The sequence below is a fragment of the Acartia tonsa genome, chromosome 12 (genome assembly GCF_053477335.1).
Source record: "Acartia tonsa isolate MP-2025a chromosome 12, ASM5347733v1, whole genome shotgun sequence".
Taxonomy (NCBI): domain Eukaryota; kingdom Metazoa; phylum Arthropoda; class Copepoda; order Calanoida; family Acartiidae; genus Acartia; species Acartia tonsa.
The window spans coordinates 26,587,828-26,608,574 of record NC_137271.1 but is presented as its reverse complement, the minus strand read 5'-3'; the positions used below and the strand labels follow the sequence as shown (position 1 = coordinate 26,608,574).

Sequence of the window (20,747 nt, the reverse complement as noted above, 5' to 3'; positions counted from 1 at the left end):
TTTAGGGGTAGGGGGCAACTTATACCAACAATGAAATTAATTCGGAAAAAATCACGAAAACAATACGTGTTTTACAGCGGTCGTTGAGGGTCAACACATCGTAAAATTGACGACCTCTCCATTTGCCCCCCAAATATTTTATATTTATTTCGCTTGTTGGTTATACCTCATTTCTGGGTAGGGGGTCTCCTGTTATTGACAAGGCAATGAATATTGCTGATCTATGAGCAGGAGCAACTACTCTATATAACTGTACTAACGGCTTCCAAGACACGTATGGTCCCTCAGATGTCAAAACTTTATTTTAGTGTTTGGCCAAAATGACTTAGCAATTGTATCTGTAAGTACGTCTAATAACACCCTATGCTATTTTTAAAATCCTAGAAAATTTTTTTTGCAAGAAAATTGCATAAATTCGCAACCTTTTTTAGAACCACTACATAACTCGAGTTTTAAAACTTTTTATATAAAATCCTTTTTACAAAAAATATCAATAATTACTTAAAATTAAACCTGAAAGAAAAAAAATCTCATTACACGTGTTAATTTGCATGTTTTAGGTCTTTTTTTGAGGAAAGTATAACTTCCACATTTTTGACAATAATTATATTTTTTAACATTTCAAAGTAAAATATAATAAAACTTAAACGATTTTTCTTGTATTATCAGTTGAAAATTTCATCAAACATGCAATTTTAGTGATGAAAATTTAATAAAATCATTTTTTGAATGTTTAGAATTACCAATTTTCTACATTTAAAACAAAATGTTAACAAAATTTAAAAACATTCTAATATAAAACTTTAAAAATCAATAACATTTTATAAAATGATGTTTTAAAAAATAAATCATTAAAAGGTATTAAAATGCATTTTAAGTTGCTTAAAATTAAAACGAGAATATCTTTTTACACTTTATTCTTTGTAATAGAGATTAATCGTCATTTGCTGAAAATGAAACATTTAATAAACTAATTGAATCTTTTTGTGACCATATTTAGAATTTTTAATTTTTACACTAAGGTGTTTTTTAATAAAAATCTTTGTTAATTTCTGTTTTACGACAAAAAAAGAAAGGGACTTTTTTACTATTTCTAGGTTATCTTATGCAATTTAAACTATATAATATGAAATAAATTTTAATTGTCTTTCTTTTGAGCCACAAAACACTGTAAAATGTAACATATATGCAAAAATAACAATTTTTTTAATGAATATTATAATATCCTTACATGACATTGCGTCAGAGCTTATTCTTTAGATCATATGTTCATGAAAAGTAGCCATAACTTGGAGGGTTGCGCTATTTATTAGAATATTAAATAAACTTGAATGGTAAAAATATTAGCATATCCTTTGTTAATTCAAATGCTTTAGGTATATTGTTCGGAAAGTTAGTTAAAAAAGAGAGAATTTGCTGTGTATACTGTTGAAAGACTTTCAAAAATGTGAATTACAAAGCAATCCTAAAAGATCGGGCCGTAGGCGAGTCTTAGTCGATTGGGGGGGTGGGGGGGGGGGGGGGGTGGGGGTGGTTAATGATCACCTTTTCCAACCAATATTCAATCAACTTCTATTTAACACTTATCAGTCGGTCGCCTGCCCCCCTATTATCTCAGCTCCTATTTGATCAGGGCTCAAAAATTTTGTGCATGTCCCCTGTTTCATAATGAATTTCCGACTATAAGTTAATCAGATTTTCGTTATTAGTATACGAGGTAAAAAAAAGAACATTTTAAAAAAATTATTTAAATAAAACCCAACGTGTATTGGCAGTACAAACATCTTAATGCTAGCAGACATATGTTTATCAACATTTGCAGAAAGCTATTTCCACAAGAAAAATTATTCAGGTTTCTACCTCACAATTTTAAATATTTCTTTTTGATAAAATGTTTGACATATATCGTATAATCATTTACCAAAAAAAATATTTTGATAATTTAGATTTCAGAGAAGATTAATCCTTTCAAAAAACTAAGACGACATTTTACATCTTCTGTCATGACATTTTAGAAAAAATATAAAAAAAAACAAAATTTAGTATGAAAACTATTTTCATCGATTTTTCTGAAGGTATTATCGTATTCTGTGGCTTTGTTATTATCATTTACTTATATTGAAAGTGCCAAACTTTGTACCCTAACTTATTCATTTAATAAAAAATCAACCGTGAAGAGGTATAATCAAACAAATTTTTCGTGTTTTAGATTTAAAAGAAAAATTTTTGTTTGGGGAGAGAAATTTTTTTTGGGGGGTGGTAGTCGACCCTACTATTTTAATTTTAGTTTTAAAAAGAAAAGAAAAATTGTGGGGGCATTTTTCATTTTTTGGGGGGCTTGGGGGTGTCCCACCCCCCAAGAAAATAGTTATAAAACTTTCCGGGACCTATGAGAAGCTACCCTGTAAAGGAGAACTCGGTCGGTTCAGCGGTTAGCGAGATCCTTCGCTACAAACAGACATCGTTCTACTTTGTATTATAGATAACTTCTCTTTCTGTCTATTCTTTGAGAAAAGTATTTATCTTGGCTAAGTTAAAGGATAAATTTCTAAATTTGGCTATGAAGATTCGTCTGATCAATAAGCATACAATGGGGTATTCCTGTCCAGTTTTTTGTTTAGGAATGAATATTTCTTACCCAAGGGAATAAATGATGGACCGATAGGTCATCATTTATTCACGAGGGTAAGAAATATTCATTCCTAAACAAAAAACTGGACAGGAATATCATTCTCATTTAAACAAAAAACTAATTTTTTTATGCTAAAATGTGGTTTAATTTTGGTTTTTAATTTTCATTTATTTCCCGGCTATGATCATTTATATCCCTGATATCAAGTTTCTTTTAATAATTAATAAAAATTCTAAAATCTTCCAAAAAAATTAAAAATCTTCTAAAAGTGACTACCTCCCGGAAATAAATGACTACCTCCGGGATATAAATGGGGTATTCCTGTCCAGTTTTTTTTTAGGAATGAATATTTCTTACCCGAGGGAATAAATGATGGACTGATAGGTCATCATTTATTCATTCCTAAACAAAAAACTGGACAGGAATATCATTCTCATTTAAACAAAAAACTCATTTTTTTATGCTAAAATGTGGTTTAATTTTGGTTTTTAATTTTCATTTATTTCCCGGCTATGATCATTTTTATCCCTGATATCAAGTTTCTTTTAATAATTAATAAAAATTCAAAAATCTTCCAAAAAAATTTGAAAATCTAAAAATGACTACCTCAGGGAAATAAATGGTTACCTCCGGGAAATAAATGGTTACCTCCGGGAAATAAATGAATATTTACATCCACTATTTAAGGGGTTGTTTATATGGGAATGAATATTTACATCCACTATTTAAGGGGTTGTTTATATGGGAATGAATAATTTAATTTATCTGCCTGAAATCAATTGAGTTGTTATATTAGTAATTGTTTCAAATTTATGAGCTTCGCTACTTATGGATGATGTCATCCCTGCTTCTTTTAGTTAATAGTTTTTTATCGCGTCGTATTTTCTCGGATATTAAAAAACTAATAGATGAATTTCAGTTTTGTTTGACTCAAAGGACCGGACAAACAAAACTGGTGTTATTAGTAGCGAAGCTACTCTATAATTCACAATGTCCGTCCGTCCGTAATTAATGAATTGGGGGAAACGTTATTTTCTCGGCTCCTATAAAAGATAGAGAGCTGAAATTTTTTGACAACATTTCCATCATTAAGGAGCACAATTAACTTAAAAACATAAATGGCGGTCGGACTGCTTTTTAGCAGGTTTAAGGATATTTTTCATATTTTCCAAATTTTTCTCATATCTTTGGTGTTTATGGTCTGATTTTCAAAATTTTTTCATTTGAAGATATCAAAATTAAATTTCCTGTCATTTGAAGAAAACAACATTGACGGTCAGACTGCCTTTTTGCAGATTTTTGGCTATTTTATGTGTTTGACATAATTCCCCATATCTTTAGTATTTTTGGTCCAATTTTAAAACTTTTTTGCATTAACAGTTTCAAAATAATTTTTTCCCATTATTGCCAGTATGAACAAAAATAGTAAGATCTTTAATTTGACACCTTACTTTTAAAATTCTGTTGAGTAATTATTGAAAAAATCTATTTTTTTTAACCTTGGTTTAATAAAAACTTTAAACCTAAATACTTTCTCAAACAGACAAAAACAATATGGGTTCATATATACCTTTAGAATCAGAAAAATATTACGAATCTAAGCAAAATTGAAAAAAAGTAAAAACTTAAAAAAATAAAAATGGCCTAAAATATTATATTTTTACAGGCAACACTTAATTTTAACTATTAAACTAGCCAATCAAAAATCTTTTTTGCATTAACAGTTTCAAAATAATTTTTTCCCATTATTGCCAGTATGAACAAAAATAGTAAGATCTTTAATTTGACACCTTACTTTTAAAATTCTGTTGAGTAATTATTGAAAAAATCTAATTTTTTAACCTTGGTTTAAAGGGCGAATATAGGTTCAATATGATATGAGCTTATATGAAAGGTGCCATTTCATACTTTTAGAATATCTATGCCAAATTTAAAAATTCAAAAAAATCCTTAAGTAGATTTTGCAATTTTCTGTTTCAATTGAACATATGATAAATGAGATTGACGACAAACGGTTTATTTTAGCCCTTTACAAGACTTTTTTTTGACTATTTTGCTTAAGTTTGATTGACTATTACAATGGCACGCATCTTAAATGATAATTTAAATGTTTATTATTTTAGATTATATACTCTTTAATTCAATTTTTAAAAAGCGTAGAAATAATTTGCGTAAAAGTTTTGACTAGGCACGGTTGGACCCTCAGATGTCAAAACTTTATTTTAGTGTTTGGCCAAAATGACTTTGCAATTGTATCTGTAAGTACGTCTAATAACACCCTTTGCTATTTTTAAAATCCTAGAAAAATTTTTTTGCAAGAAAATTGCATAAATTCGCAACCTTTTTTAGAACCACTACATAACTCGAGTTATAAAACTTTTTATATAAAATCCTTTTTACAAAAAATATCAATAATTACTTTAAATTAAACCTGAAAGAAAAAAAATCTCATTACACGTGTTAATTTGCATGTTTTAGGTCTTTTTTTGAGGAAAGTATAACTTCCACATTTTTGACAATAATTATATTTTTTTAACATTTCAAAGTAAAATATAATAAAACTTAAACGATTTTTCTTGAATTATCAGTTGAAAATTTCATCAAACATGCAATTTAAGTGATGAAAATTTAATAAAATCATTTTTTGAATGTTTAGAATTACCAATTTTCTACATTTAAAACAAAATGTTAACAAAATTTAAAAACATTTTAACATATAACTTCAAAAATCAATAACATTTTATAAAAAGATGTTTCAAAAAATAAATCATTAAAAGGTATTAAAATGCATTTCAAATTACTTAAAATTAAAACGAGAACATCTTTTTACAATGTATTCTGTGTAATAGAGTTTAAATGACATGATTAGTGAATGAAAAATTTCCTAAACTCATTAAGCCTTTTTGTGACTATATTAAAAATAATTTATTTTGTTTTATAGTGTTTTTTTATTCAAATATTTGACAAAATTTTCCCTACGTCAATAAAATAAAGTCAGTTTTTTACTGTTTCCAGGTTTTTCTTTATAATTATAACAATTAAATATAATATAAATCTTCATTATCTTTTATTTGAATTATCATACACATTAAAATGTAAAGTATAAGCTAGAATAGCACTTTTTTTAACGAATATTTTAATGACATTATATCAAAATAATTCCTCTTAAATATCACACAACATATGATTGGGAAGTATAGCCATTTCTTGGAGGTATAATATTTACAAAAATACCATTAATTCTGTTTTTATCAGAAGTTAAAAAAATTGAACAATTCTAAAACAATGGTTGGCTGTCTAGATATTGAGTACACTAAGACTACGGCTCTGTTCTATTGAAATAACGTTGCAAAAAGAGGGGTTCTGAAAGTAATCTACCTAATTATTTTTAAAGAACCAACAAGTACTGTCAGTATCTTTTTTCTTGTAATCTAGCAGACAATCAAATCATAACACAATTTTCATGATAAAATATTCAGGTTTCTACTTCACATTTTAAAAAATATACTGATCAATAAAATGTTCAAAATTTTACTTTGTACTAATTGAAAAAATATGTTGTAATTCTTATTTTAAAGTTACATTTTTATCCCTGACAAAATCATAGACGACTTTTAAAGGCATCTTATCTAAACTTTTTGAAGAAAAACTTAAAAACGTTAATTAAGTATTAAAACTATTTTCTTCGATTTTTCTGAAGTTATTATCGCATTCTATGGGTTTTTTATTATCATTTACTTATATCGAAAGTGCCAAACATTGTACCCTAACTTATTCATTTAATAAAAAACCAAGCGTGTAGGGTAAATAATACGTCTTAAAGTTTATTTTCTGTACAAAGATCATTGGTTAATTCTGGAAAATATAAAAACCCTGATGTACGCAATTTTAACACACACACACACAAACCTTAAAAAACAGGGATTTGAAATCATTCTTCCTCCAAGAAAATTTTATCAATTATTTTTTTTTTACTTTTTACATTACTTGATGTTTTTTTAACTTTTAAATATTTTACTTTTTATAATTTGTATTAAGGTAGAAGATGGGTATATTTACCCCTGATTAATTGGTTTCCACATTATTACGACTATCCTTTAACGAAAGCTTTTTAATTCAACCTTGCTACGAAGCCTTGTGTGATGCTAGGGTAATTGAGTTCTTAGGGAACCACACTTATTACATGATATTATCTTGAGTTAGAAAGGTTTTAAGCTATAAACAGACTTATACAATTAGATATGTCAATATCCTTAAGTTATTTATAATCTATATAATGGCACCTTTGAAATAAGCTCATATTATATCAAACCTATATTCGCCCTTTAATAAAAACTTTAAACCTAAATACTTTCTCAAACAGACAAAAACAATATGGGTTCATAGGTATATACCTTTAGAATCAGAAAGATATTACGAATCCATTCTAAGCAAAATTGAAAAAAAGTAAAAACTTTAAAAAAATAAAAATGGCCTAAAATATTATATTTTTACAGGCATCACTTAATTTTAACTATTAAACTAGCCAATCAAAAATCTCAAAAATTGACGAATCATGAAGCTTCACCTCAAAACTTAACCAATAGAATTGACAAAAAAAAAGGATAATGTTCATACAATATATACAAAAGATACTACAATAAAAATAGTGATACTTACATAACATGTAAAGAATGAAAAAGTATGAACAAATTTGCTTCAGTCTGTTTATAAACTTCAAAACAATGCAGTTAAAAATGCATTATTGTTTCTTGTGTTTAAAAAATATCTGTTACAGTGCAGTGTATGTACATTTGTTTAGGTTTTGTTCACGTCAACCCTTTATAGCCGAAAATTATGATTCTTAAAATAAACTTATATTTTTATTATAGTTTTATAAAACTTTTTCAATTTTGCTAACGCTCGATCATTTAATACCTTGGGATTAAAATATCCATTTATGCTAAATTTTGTTTGCTTAAATAACTCATTTAAAATTCCCTCACTGAAAACAAATATTCAGTTTTTCTTTTTGTATACTTAAGAAACATGACCTTAAAAATTGCTTATGTTCGTAAATCCCCACCCCTCATTTATTCCTATAATCCTTTAATTTGATTGACAGGTTAGGATATAAACTCATAATTTATCCACAATTTGTAATTAAATGCTTTAATAAAAAAATTCAAACTTCAATAACTTTTTTGTCTTTAGAGATTTTTTTGTCAAATAAAAAGGAGTTTTTTTCTTTTTACTATAACCTATGTTATTAAAGAAGATTCTTTTACTGCAAATGCATCACAATCAAGAAATGTTAAAAAATGTCAAATTGCAGTTTAAGGAAAGTCCCAAAATTAAATCTGTAATGGTTACTGAGTTCAGTTATGTTCAAAAAGTGTTTATTAAAAAATCAGCTCAATATCTCTAAAAATAAGCTCAGAACTCATATTTTTATTGTTTTGGGGGTGTTTTGTCCCGCTAGCCCCTAGAAGGAAAGTCTAAAAATGAAAACTTTAAATGTTTCTGAGGTCTATTATGTTAACAAAGTTTTCAAAAAAAAATCAGGTTGATATCTTTAAAAATAAGCTCAGAACTCATATTCTTAGTGTTTTGGGGGGTCTTTTGCTCCACAAGCCCCTAGAAGGAAAGTCACAAAATGAAATCTGTAATGGTTACTTAGTTCAGTTATATTTAAAAAGTTTTCTTTCTGTGTGATATCTCTTTTACTTCTTGAGATAACTACTGTTAACCGAAGAGAGGGGCAAGTAAGGGCACAGAAGTTTAACTGCCAGTTTTTGCCGGTTTTGGTGCTGGAGGCGCCGGTTTTTTTTTAACTGAGCATAACATCTTAATAAGTTGTAACTATAAGCAGTGAAAAAAGGGACAAAAAAAGATATTTTTTAGGCCTTTTCAAAGAGCAGTTTTGAAATCCCGTTATTTCATAAAAAAATTAAAATGCTGAGAGAATGGCTTAGAAGATGAATTTAGGTGTTCTGCATATTTTAATTTAAACACATAAGGCAAAAGATATAATATCCCAAAAATCTTTTGTCAAAGTCTACTTTACACCTAGCGCTGGCGATTTCTATTTTCACAGGTATAAAATGGATGATTTTATAAAACTGACTGGCGCTAGGTGTAGAGTAGACTTTGACAAAAGATTTTTAGGATAATATACCTTTGTCCTTATGTGTTTAAATTGAAATATGCAGAAGAGCTTAAAACCTGCACATTGCTGAGATATTGTTAAAACCGCCGTGCTACCGTTATCTGTTGATATTTTACATGCCTGGCGCTAGGTCGCTAGTAGAGATAGAGAGCTGAAATTTTGTACATGTATTTCTAGGCTCCTAAAGTAACGTTTTAGGTTAGCAGAAGATTAAAATTCGAAAAAAAGTATCTTCATGAAAAGGTCTAATAATCATCTTACAGGTTTCAAATTGATAAAATGATTTAAACATTCCTATAGATTATGGACACAAGGAATAACCTTACATGTAGAAAAGCTTCACTTTTAGTTTTAAAATAAAAGTATATTTACTTAAAGATTTTATTTTAATATAGAGCTTTAGTAAATGAGATTCACAATATCACAATACAATATTAAATACAATAAAATATACAATTAAGTCATTAATGTATTACATAATATAAACAGTACAATACTAAATAGCATTGTTATTTTTCTGAAGTTCTCTTCTTTAGCATTTTGATTGTACGTAGTTAAGTTTGTATCCTAAAAAAAGAGATATTAAACTGATTAATAAGAAAGATCATTAATTGACGAATCGAACAAGTACTTAATCATTAATTCAGATAATTCAAAAAGCCAATTATTTAATAGTTATTTCTCGTATCGTATTATAAACGGCTTTCCGCGGATATAGAGTGTACAATTATAAGACCCATAACCCAACCAAAAAGCAAAAATACCCAAATAAAATATTTCTAAATTTTTTTTATAAACATGTATTATTTACCTCTGTTTTCATAACCAATAGGAGAATGAGGCCTCATTTCTATGTTCAAATGGAATGGAATGACCCGAGCTGAAAAAAATTCATGATGAGGTCTATGCTTTCAAATGGGCATTCCATTACAAAAAACGAGATATTTATTAAATATCCATTTATTTAGCTTTTTTTTCAAACATTGTAATTTGAATGATAGATTTGATTTCAGTTAATTCAAATTAAAGTTAAATGTGGGAAAATTTTTTAAGCTTAAAAACCATTTATTTTGAATTAAATGACACATATAATTTTCATTTAATTTCATTTTTTGAACCCTTTCATGAGAAAAATATTTTAGTGTGGGAAAAAACGTGAGAAAAAATATGTTTTAGTATAAAGAAATGTGAGACCGATTTTTGAAATTAATGATGAGCTATCGCTTAATCATTTAATACCTTGGGATTTGAATATTCATTTATGCTAAATTTTGTTTTATTAAATAACTCATTGAACTTCATATATGTAGCTTTACATTTATCAATATTAAATTTTAAAAAACTTACAGACAACAACATCATGATCAGCACTAGTACATCCTTGATGGGTGAAACATAATCTACGTCCACAAAATCTAAAACAAAAATAACTAATTGTGAATCAATTCTTTTGTAATCAAACTAATTTTAACTAACAAAGATTCAAAATAAAGCTATTTTCTAAAAGTATGTACATAAACAATAACATGCATTTCACTGTGTAATCTAAAACTTGTCTGTACTTGATCCACATTAAAAAGATTTACTAGGAATGCCTTTAAGCCTTCTCTGTGAGTATAAGATAACCTATTTACCTATCACATCTTCCTGTTGGAGTAGTTGGAGTTGTTTCAAAATTAAATGGTGTCAGTCCGGTTTTAGAAGCCTAAAATAAAACATTTTAATTATTTATCTTTGTCATTTACTTCACCTCCACTCACAACCTAACACTCAAATTAAAGTGGGACTATTTTTTAGCATGCAGTAACCATCTAAAATTAAGTCGTGTTTTTGCCCCACTATGCATGATAGGCGCCCACTCTACCTGGGGTATTCTGACATAACTTGTACAGGGTACTGGCGATGGGTGTTGACAAGCACTACGTCCTCTAAAGAAAATAACAAGCATAATAATTCATATGCGTGCAGGGAAAAAAAATAAAGAACAAAGATTTTTTCATGACCCAGAGAGGTAAGCGGCTCAAGACAACAAAAAAATGGACAAATCCTAAATGTTTTATTCAAAGACAATGTGACTGATAACTTTATGTTTATTAAGATATTAGCCGACTACTCATTTTGTTCATTGGTCTGTAATGCATTTGATTTTCTAAAGTATTATTGGAGAACTCGATTTCAATTATAGACTTTATAGAACTTTCATGTATCTTGATGCAATAAAGCAAGGCCTTTTGTAATTGTTGAAAATTGGAAGATTATGTGTAATGCATGTTGTTGCAAATATAGGTATTATTAAATAAGTATTAAATTTAACTGATGAAGTACAACTTGCTGTAATGACTTACTTGAAAAGAGATGCAGGATCTCCATTGACAGCAAAACTAGATATACAAATAAAAATAGAATTAATATGGAGTTTAGTTAATCCAAGTATAAAGTAGAAATTATTTGATTACAATAGGGAAATTTTGTTGTTGCCCCCTTATCTACCCTAAAAGCTCACACATACAAATTCTGTCTCAGCACTTTAGTAATCAGACTGTAAAAACTTTCAATCAACAAAAGTTATCTAGTTTTTAATTTTATCTGCTAGCTTTTGTGTTTAATTTTTAGTCTGCCTGTAAATTAAGTATATAACAGCATTTTACACATAGTATACAAAGTCCTAAAAATTAGCTAAAATAAGAAAAGTTGCAACTGTTCTATAGTACCCAAAACCATAGACAACACAAAGAATGAATTCTAAATCCATTGTCTCATTATCTAATGAAATTAATATTACCCATCATCAGTTTGATCAAAGTCTGGCGGTACATAGCTGATTTGACAACTTCCCTTTTCTCTTCGGACACAAACTGTGTGATAACCTAAACATTTTTATAAATTAAATCATGTCAAAAACATTTACATATGCAACTATTAATCTGTTCTATTTCCGATGTCATAGTGTATTATATTTTTTTTTAGAATTTTCTTTAACTATGTGGCAATTTGTTTTAAAATATGATTTCCTCCAGAAATGAATCAGATTCAAAACAATTGTAAAACAACTGTAATACTTACCAGTCAATCTAGAAGCATATTTCTTGATAGGTTGGTCATAGTTATAGGCCTTGATAACTCCAGTTCCATAATTTCCAAAATAATACCTATCACAACCCTAAATAAAATAAACCTTATATAAAAGAGGAAAGATGTTTGTTCAAAACAAATGCTCTAGTTGCTAGAGCAATATGGCTCTCCTGTAAAATAAAGCTTTTTAAAAAGTTTGAGGGAGGATACTTTTTCCCTCCCATGAGAAATTATCAAGAAAAATCCCCCTCCTCTGTTTCTAAGAGCTTGCTAACAGTTTGACTGATAAGTTTCACCTTATAGGTTTAGGAATATTTATTAACCAATTTGTGCTGAGATAACCCTAAATCTAGGGGTTGGCAGCCACAGCTTAGAGAAGCCTTCTTTTTCACTAAGCCGCGCGGCTGATTGATGCTTTAGCTGAGGGTGGCTGAGGCTGAGTGAGGGTAAGGCTTTTGGTGGCTGAGGCTTGGCATGGCTGAATGCGACCGAGGCCTTGAGTAAGTGGCTTATGTTATCTTTTAGCCACGCGGCCGTGACTAAGGCTGAGGCTTATTGGGTGGTTGAGAAAGCCGTGCATTTAATTTTTGAGGCTTCTTTAAGCAGCGCAGCTTTTGGTGGCTGCATCAACTTAAGAGATACTATCATTACAAAAAAAGATTGTAGATAAACACTTATCCTCCATATTTTAAGGAGCTATGTATAAGTATATTGAAAGAAATACTCACCCTTGGTGGAGTTGTAGGTGTTCCACATTCAATGTAACTTACTAAGATATTCCAAATCCTAAAATTTAAAATTATCTTTTATCCACAAAGCCCTTAGATGCTATGCGCCCATGAGGATAAGGAATGATCCAGTCAGATTTTTTCTCATTAAAACAGAGAGATAAATGAACAAAAAGAAACAGTTAAACCTCATTCTAATTGTAATAATTCATCAAATAGATACCTTCCATATTTTTCCCAGTGGGTTGAATCCAGAATCATATTCATCCTTGCATACCCAGGATTAGAATTCTCACCACTCAGGTCCAGATACACTAGAGTAAAGGTTAAAATGCATGAAGTATACCCAGGGTGGGAATGCTCACCACATAGGGTCAGGTACACCATATAGAGTAATGGATAAAAAATATGATTTTACACACAGGGTTGGAATTCTCACCACTCATGTCAATGTACACTAAGTCAAAGTAGGGTATACATTGAAGATTTCTAGAAGATTTAAAATTGACAAGCAGAGACATGCAGATTGGGGTGAATTTAAATTAAGTTATTAAAGGAAGCCTGCAAGAAATACCACGCTTTAATTGCTGAAAGACTGCCACAAGTAGACCCAATACCCCAAATTTGAAGCCTTCAGCTTTTAAAACAAAAAAGTTTTAGGAATTTTAAAATGACATTTTATGTACAATGAAAATTTTGAAAGAATTTCAATGCTAATGTTATAAATTTTGAAATTAAACTACGTGGCCTAGAAACAAAATTATAAGCTTATTTTTGTCATAAATTTAGGTTGCCAGTAACTAATTATATTTTTACAATAAAAATACCCATTTTTATAGTCAAAATCATAAAAAAATAAGTTTAACTTGCGTTGTACCAAGTGTACTGTAGCCAATCAGAAGGCTGATCAGCTAAGCATCCAATCACAGCTGAGCTTGTATTAGTTTCCCCCTTTGTTTCTGCTATGATTTTTGTTTACAAATACAATTTAAATCGAATTTTTTTCATAGATTTTGACTATGAAATGTGGTGTTTTTATTGTAAAAATGAAATCAGTTACCGGCAATCTAAGTTTCTGACAAAGATAAGGTTATAATTTTGTGTCTAGGCGACGTAATTTAATATTGTTTTTTCTTTTACGAGCATTGGAAATCTTTCAAAATTTTCATTGTACATAATATGCTATTTTGAAATGCCTAGAACTTTTTTGTTATTGAAGCTGAAGACTTTGAATTTGGGGTATTGGATCAACTTGTGGCAGTCTTTTAGCAGTTAAAGCGTGGTATTTCTTGCAGGCGTCCTTTAAGGGTACTTTTAGGGTCTCAAAGTTGGACAAAAAAATATTTATTTTTGAAAATTTTTCAGTAGGTGTTAAAGATTGACCTACACAAAAATTGGTAAGACCTAAAACTAATCCGTAGAAACCTTTTTAACTAAGAATTGTCTGTACTTTTTAAATCGGTTGAGAGCTTTAGAATAGAGTTTTTTTTTCAAAAATGACCAGAGTTGGTGGTGGGGCATTTTCAGGTAATTTTGAAAAAAATTTAAATTTGATTTTTAAGGTCAATTTTCAGGTTTTCCAAAATTTAATATGGGCTTTAAAGGAACCTTGCAAGAAATACAACGCTTTAATTGCTGAAAGACTGCCACAAGTAGACCCAATACCCCAAAGAAGCTTTCAGTTTCAATAACAAAAAAAGTTCTAGGCATTAAAAATTACATTTTATGTACAATGAAAATTTTGAAAGATTTCCATTGCTCATAATAAAAATTATAATATTAAATTATGTTGCCTAGACACAAAATTATAACCTTATCTTTGTCAGAAACTTAGGTTGTCAGTAACTGATTACTTTTTGACAAAAACACCATTTTTCATAGTCAAAATCTCTAAAAAAATTGATTACATTTGCATTTGTAAGCGGAAAATCATAACGGAAACAAAAGAAAATAATACATGCTTATCCGTGATTGGTTGTTGAGCTGATTCAGCCTTTTGAATTTCAGGAAAAATGCTAGGTACAACGTAAGTTAAACATAATCATTTTTAATGATTTATTGTAAAAATATAATTAGTTACTGGCAACCTAGATTTATGATAAAAATAAGCTTATTATTTTGTTTCTAGGCTACATAGTTTAGTTTCAAAATTTTATCTTGAGCAATGAAAATCTTTCAAAATTGTTCTTTTAAAATGCCTACAACCTTTTTGTTATTAAGGCTTCTAATTTGGGGTATTAGATCTACTTGTGGCAGTCTTTCAGCAGTTAGATCGGTGTAATTCTTGTAGGGTTCCTTTAAGTATAAATTAATTGATCAGCATAAATTTTAAACCTAGCAACAGTCCAGAATATCACATATCCCCTATTCCAATGTCTCTGAGATTATGGCAGACAGATAGATGAAACAAGAGAAATATATAGCAAATGCTTATAAGAAACAAAATCTTAATAAAATTATTTACCGTCTATTTATAATAGCAAAAAGTAAATAAGTTTTCCCATACAGCATTGCAAATTAACAGACAGAGGAACTTGTGTAGCTATCAAAAACAATTTCTCCAATCATAAATTCATGCTCCCCCTAGTTGCTATGAAGGAAGAGTGTTGGGCATTTGAATGTCTAATAATCAAGTTTATAATACCAACAAATCCTCTAATCCCAGGCTCCTCTCAGGAAAATGACAATTATTACGTTGACTTAATCTTAGACACCTGTCATACTTGAATTCAGCAAGGTTGAATAACAAGGAGCTATTATGAGACAGTCAAGTAATAATAATACTCGGACAATAGCTATACAAAAGTGTCTTGTACAACTCCAGAAGTCTTAGGTCCAAACTCTAAGAAACTATGGCTAATCACTCAATCAACACAGAAGAAAAATGTAAACTTACGATGTTGTCCATTGTTGTAACCACAAATAAGTAAACCACTTCTCATGTTAGCATCTAAATAAATGGATGGCTACAAACATAAATTATGTTCTCATTGTAGAGTAGCTACTCTGAAACATATCTAAACTTTTCATAAAAAAAATTGATGCACAAACCTTAATCTTTTTTGCTAACCACTAAACTGATAACTCCTCATAGTGCCAGGGAAAGTTTATAACCATTTTGTTGGATATTACCACCACCCTCTTAAGAGAATTCGCCCTATATTTAAAAGTGGAGGGTTAACTTCTTCCTGCACCCTCCCCATTCCATCAAGTGACCCTAGAAGCCTCTAGGGTGATGTAGCTAATTGTTATACACCAAGCTTATAAGGGCAAGGTACCTGAATGGTTGAAATTTACATAATCTGTTGTATCCGGCTGGCACTCCTTAAAATAGGTGATCATTGAAACAAAGATAACAAGTTCTCAAATGTTTCAAATTGTCTAATTTGTGAGAAATGTAAAGAAAAAATGTGTTGACAGTCGAAGAAAAAAAATGGGGGGAGCAGTGGTCCTGTCATCGTTTTTTTTATGTTAATCTCTTTTACTGACCAAGCATAAAAGGTTTTGTTAAAATATATTTAAAATATATAATATAGAAAAATAATAATGAACGGCGTAAGCGGAGGTCCACTCGCCGTTTTTTTTAATAAAAATACCTGTTAATAGTTTAACACATGATGCATTCAATTATCTCTTAAGCTAAGGGAGTAGCATTGCTGGTATGTCATGCTAGTAGTTACCACAAAAATACCCAACCCTTTTAAAGTTAAAACATTTTGTTGTCAAATAAAAATTGAGTACTTGGGTTGCTAGTTTTCAACCTAGTTTCTAATATAAAAATTACCCATTTATCGCTGCCTTCTCTTTCTGGTGGTCCCATTTCAAATGTGGTGAAATCAAGCCTGACCTAAAATTGTAAGATATTTTCTTTTTTACTTTTAACAAAAATATTTTTACAATAACATTTACCTACACCTTTTGAGGCCTCTAAGGGCATTTGGGAAATATATCCACTTTCAATTTTTATTTTAAAAGAAAAAGGTGGGCATTTTTTAAGGGGTGATTTCTCTTGGTGGGGTGGAAGTACCCTCCTATCAAAGGATTAAAAAACTTTCCTGGATCTTGAAGGAGCTCTACAATAAAGGAGAACCTTACTGAGAATTAAGCTATAAAACTACAGAAGATCATTTTGTCACTTTTATATCAGGAGAATTACTTATGTCTTCTAAATTTAATATTTGGAAGCATTGATTCCATATATCTATAAACATTTAGTACTTACATTGCATTGATTAGGCCCTGTTCTGTGAAATTGATAGTTGCACAGGCGATTTTCTGTTCTGTAAATATTATAACAAATAATAATAGACTTAGACATGTATACATAGATGGTCCATCTGATCCCAAATTTCTAAAACTTAAAACGCAAACAAACGTTTCATTTTATTTTTTGCATTTAAATTGTACTATCAAATAAATTTTTTGAGGATATTTAATACCTAGAAAGTTAACTTTATCCTAAGGTATGCAACTATCTTATTATAGGTTTTGTAATGTGCTTCATACTATACTAGAAAATGAATTTTTACACGACATACGTTATTCATTTCAGTTTATATTAAGAAAAGCGAAAATTTTAGCTGACTAAAAGGAAATTTGAAAAAAAATATCTTTTCTTCTGAAATCTGTACACAATTTGAACCAATGACATGTCTGAAAAGTCCCTCCTTTTGGTTGATTTAGAGCTCGTATGCCTCTAGGTTATCTTTATTCAAATAATATAAGTTAATGGGACTTGTAAATGAGTTAAAAATAGATTTTTATGGGAAATATTTAAGATGACTTACGAAGAAATGGCAAAGGTTCCGGATGGATAATCTGGATTCTGAATATAGGTATTGTTTTGTTTCACTATTCCACCACAAGTCTTCATGGCAACTGAAACAAGGAGGACAATCACAAACATCAATAAAAAAGCGATTTAAAAACTATAATAACCAGCAATACACTTGTAGGAAGTATTAACTAATTTTGGACATAGTCCCTTTTGTGGGAACGCCTCTTAAGGGGCGTTTTGTCATATTTTAACAGTAGCTTTTCTCCTATTTCTAGCCCTTCCAGGGGGCTCTAACCCTGCGGGGCAATTACCTAACTTAACCTAACCTAAATGACCTCTCAAAAGCTACTGTGAAAATTTACGAATCACCACTTAAGAGGCGTTGCCAAGAAAGGGACTATACCTCTAAATTTTTATTAAAATCTGTTACAAAACTGCTTGATTATACAGGATACTTTTGCATAATCAACCAATCAGAAAATCTAGGTGAGTTTGTGTCAAAAATGATAAAAATCTAAAGGCATAAAAAGTTTGTACAGGCTGATACAGAATATAGAGTAGCTATACTTTATAAATTCTTTCGAGAATCATCAATCTAACAATCCTTAAACATATAAAAATCTTACAATCAAATCCACCACAGAGAGATCTTGGGATACCCATAAAGACGCCGCAAAAGGAGACTTTCCACGAACAAGAGCAAGTGATTATAAGCAATATCCAGAAATTTTATATGAATAAAACTAAATATCATCAATTGTTTTGTTGAGTTCAAACTGCTGTGACACAAAAGTAAACTTTTTAGATGAAAAATGTTAATTTAGAAAAAGGGATGGTAAAATGTAATATTGTAAACAGTTTGATTAGTGTACTTTCGTAATTTTTAGCATTTGATTATGTTTAGGCAATTATTTCATTTGAACTTTTAAACTCAACAAAACATTTGATGATATTTCGTAAAAAAATTAATAATATTTCAAAGTTTTATTTATAGAAAACCATGTCGAAACCTAATTTTTTTATTTGATATAATGGTATTAAACATAACCCTAGTATATTCACAAAAAACATTTAGAATCACTACTGGAAGGTGCTAAGAATCACTTGCTCTTGTTCGTGCATAGTCCACTTTTAATTAAATTCATGCAAATCCCAGAAAGTGTTAAAACTTGATTTACTATAATTTAGAGTCCTTTCCTTTCCATCCTAAACTTACTAAAGCAACAAGCTCCAAATCCCTTGGCACAAGAACCCAATACTTCTCCATTGGCTGTTGTACACTCTCTAAAATAATTAAAAAGATTACAGAGACCCAATAAGTCTAGAATGTACACAAGTTATTAAATGCTAAATTATTCCCCTAATTAAAGCTGAAGGAGGAAGAAAAGCTTATACCAACAACGAAATTTAAAAAAAAAACCTATATGTGATTTCAGCTGTCGTTGTGTTGTCAACACATCGTAGAATTGACGACCTATACATCTGCCCCCCAAATATTATTTTAGATTTATTTCGCTTGTTGGTAGTTCCTTATTTCCTGACTAGACATTACCCATCAGACAACTCATGATTGAAGTATGAAGGTACTTACGATTTAGTCATACATGTTCCTGTTAGTCCATTCGTGGCATTGCAAGCAAGATTTGGGAATGTTACAACACTGAATATACCACCAGCAACTAAAACAGTTTTCTAATTCAATCTAATTACACCCGAAAATTTGACAAAGACCAAAAATCATCAACGTCATAAAAATGAGGGATTTTCCATCTCTTTTTTAGGGGTTTTCTTATCCACTTCTCCTCTCATCTCCCTTATTTTTATGACGTCACATGGATGATTTATGGGACACTTTGGTCTTTGTCAAAAATGTTGGCACCTCCCATTATTAGTCTATTGGTCTATTTTTAGTGTCAGAGGGGTTGATACAGGCCCCTAGGTGTCAAACCACTTACTCAAAAGTCTAACAAGGTTCCATTTATTAGTAAATTGATGCGCGAAGTGTGCAATATTTTGGGGGATTTGTTGGATAGTTTAATTACTCCTAGGAAAAAATCCTCTTCCTCAAAATTCTTTTTTACTTTAAATTTTTTTATAGTAAATAAAATTTATTGTGGTAGGCCACCCTTCCCCTCCCCATCTTTAGAGGAACACAACAAGGCCCTTTAGTTCGTGACCACTAATCCTGTGTGTGTGTAGGTATTTATGTGTATTTTTAAAACTAATTAAAATAATTTTTTTTTACTTTAAAAAAAATCTAGATTAAAAAAAATAGGTTTTAAGATTCAACTCCCCCCTCCTCAAGTGTCCCTAGAGGCCTCTAGGGGGCGTAGCCGCTAATTGAGAATATAGTACTAAAAGATATTCATACTTTGTTTATCATCTCTGGTCACATTGGTAGCAGCTGTAGTTTCTATCAATAACAGGAATAGAATCGGAAAAAGGACTGTCACTTCTTTCCATCTCATTTCTTCTGAAAATTACGAATTTCTGTCATTTTTTCATTTAAATAATCCTTTTGCTTTAAACTAAAGTAGCCTAGAAAGGCAATTTATAGGTGGTATACTTTGCACCAAAAGTACCAGGTACCTGAGCATCATGCTCACTATAAACTGCTAAAAATCTAAAATTTTATATTTTATGAAACAATATTTGAAAAAAAAGTTTTTTTTATATTCATCTAATTAATATCTTTCAACATTGAAATAAAACGGTGATCTTTGATTGCTGATTTCCAGCCGTGGACGCCAACAAACCGCCATCTCGGCTTTAAAAAGGTTAAACATTGTAAACTATAGAATGTTCAAATCTGAATTTAACTGTTTATGTAGAAACTAAGATTTAGGAAATTAAAAGTATGCAAAACCCCAATACATTGTATAATCTGGAAGGCGGCTGTGTCACCGTTTTAGTCAACATTAAAGCTCTAAAAGAGTAAGCAACAGCAATAGTTGGACAACACGTTTTAGACAATTGTCACACCCCTGCTCATTTACAATTATTTCTTTAGAACAATGTAAAATTAATGACCCATGGACACTTAATGCAAGAGAAAAATATTATACAACATATTTTTTAGATTCTGTTTTAAATATGTGAATTAAAAAAAAAAATAAGAACGCTCTTTAAAAATAAATTTTCATCTTAAAGGTCTGGGTGTCGAGACAAAACTAACAAGATTTGGTTTTACTAGACTCTTAACAGACAATAATATGGTAACAACTAACAAGGATGCCAAAATTATCTATGGTCACTTTCTGTACGTCTCTCTCGATGAGAAATCCTTATACTACAGTAACAGTATGTCTGTCTGTTTGTCTGTGTGTTTGTGTGTTTGTACCGAAGGATCTTGCTAACCGCTAAACCGATCGGATTCTATATAACAGGGTA

General features: G+C 29.9%; 1 protein-coding gene across 1 annotated transcript; it reads right to left on the bottom strand.

Moving 5' to 3' along the window:
* Window positions 1-9,147: 9,147 nt before the first annotated feature.
* LOC145333701 (uncharacterized) lies at window positions 9,148-19,826 on the bottom strand. Its single transcript, XM_080178912.1, has 18 exons — window positions 19,729-19,826; window positions 18,949-19,036; window positions 18,574-18,641; window positions 17,368-17,458; window positions 16,803-16,860; window positions 16,365-16,427; window positions 15,859-15,904; window positions 15,477-15,530; window positions 12,804-12,894; window positions 12,581-12,638; window positions 11,844-11,940; window positions 11,563-11,647; window positions 11,126-11,161; window positions 10,645-10,708; window positions 10,415-10,485; window positions 10,128-10,195; window positions 9,592-9,660; window positions 9,148-9,347 (listed from the first exon to the last, which is right to left on the bottom strand). Exons 1-18 carry the CDS (start codon window positions 19,823-19,825, stop codon window positions 9,313-9,315), a joined length of 1,239 nt encoding a protein of 412 aa, XP_080035038.1. The 5' UTR covers window position 19,826; the 3' UTR covers window positions 9,148-9,312.
* Between the last annotated feature and the right edge of the window lie 921 nt (window positions 19,827-20,747).

Coding starts and splice junctions, on each gene's coding strand:
- LOC145333701 (XM_080178912.1), bottom strand. CDS start 19,825: ATGAGATGGAAAGAAGTGACAGTCCTTTTTCCGATTCTATTCCTGTTA. Junction 17,459..18,573: donor ATTTGGAGCTTGTTGCTTTA/GTAAGTTTAGGA, acceptor TCCTTGTTTCAG/TTGCCATGAAGACTTGTGGT. Junction 15,531..15,858: donor TGTAAATTTCAACCATTCAG/GTACCTTGCCCT, acceptor CCATTTATTTAG/ATGCTAACATGAGAAGTGGT.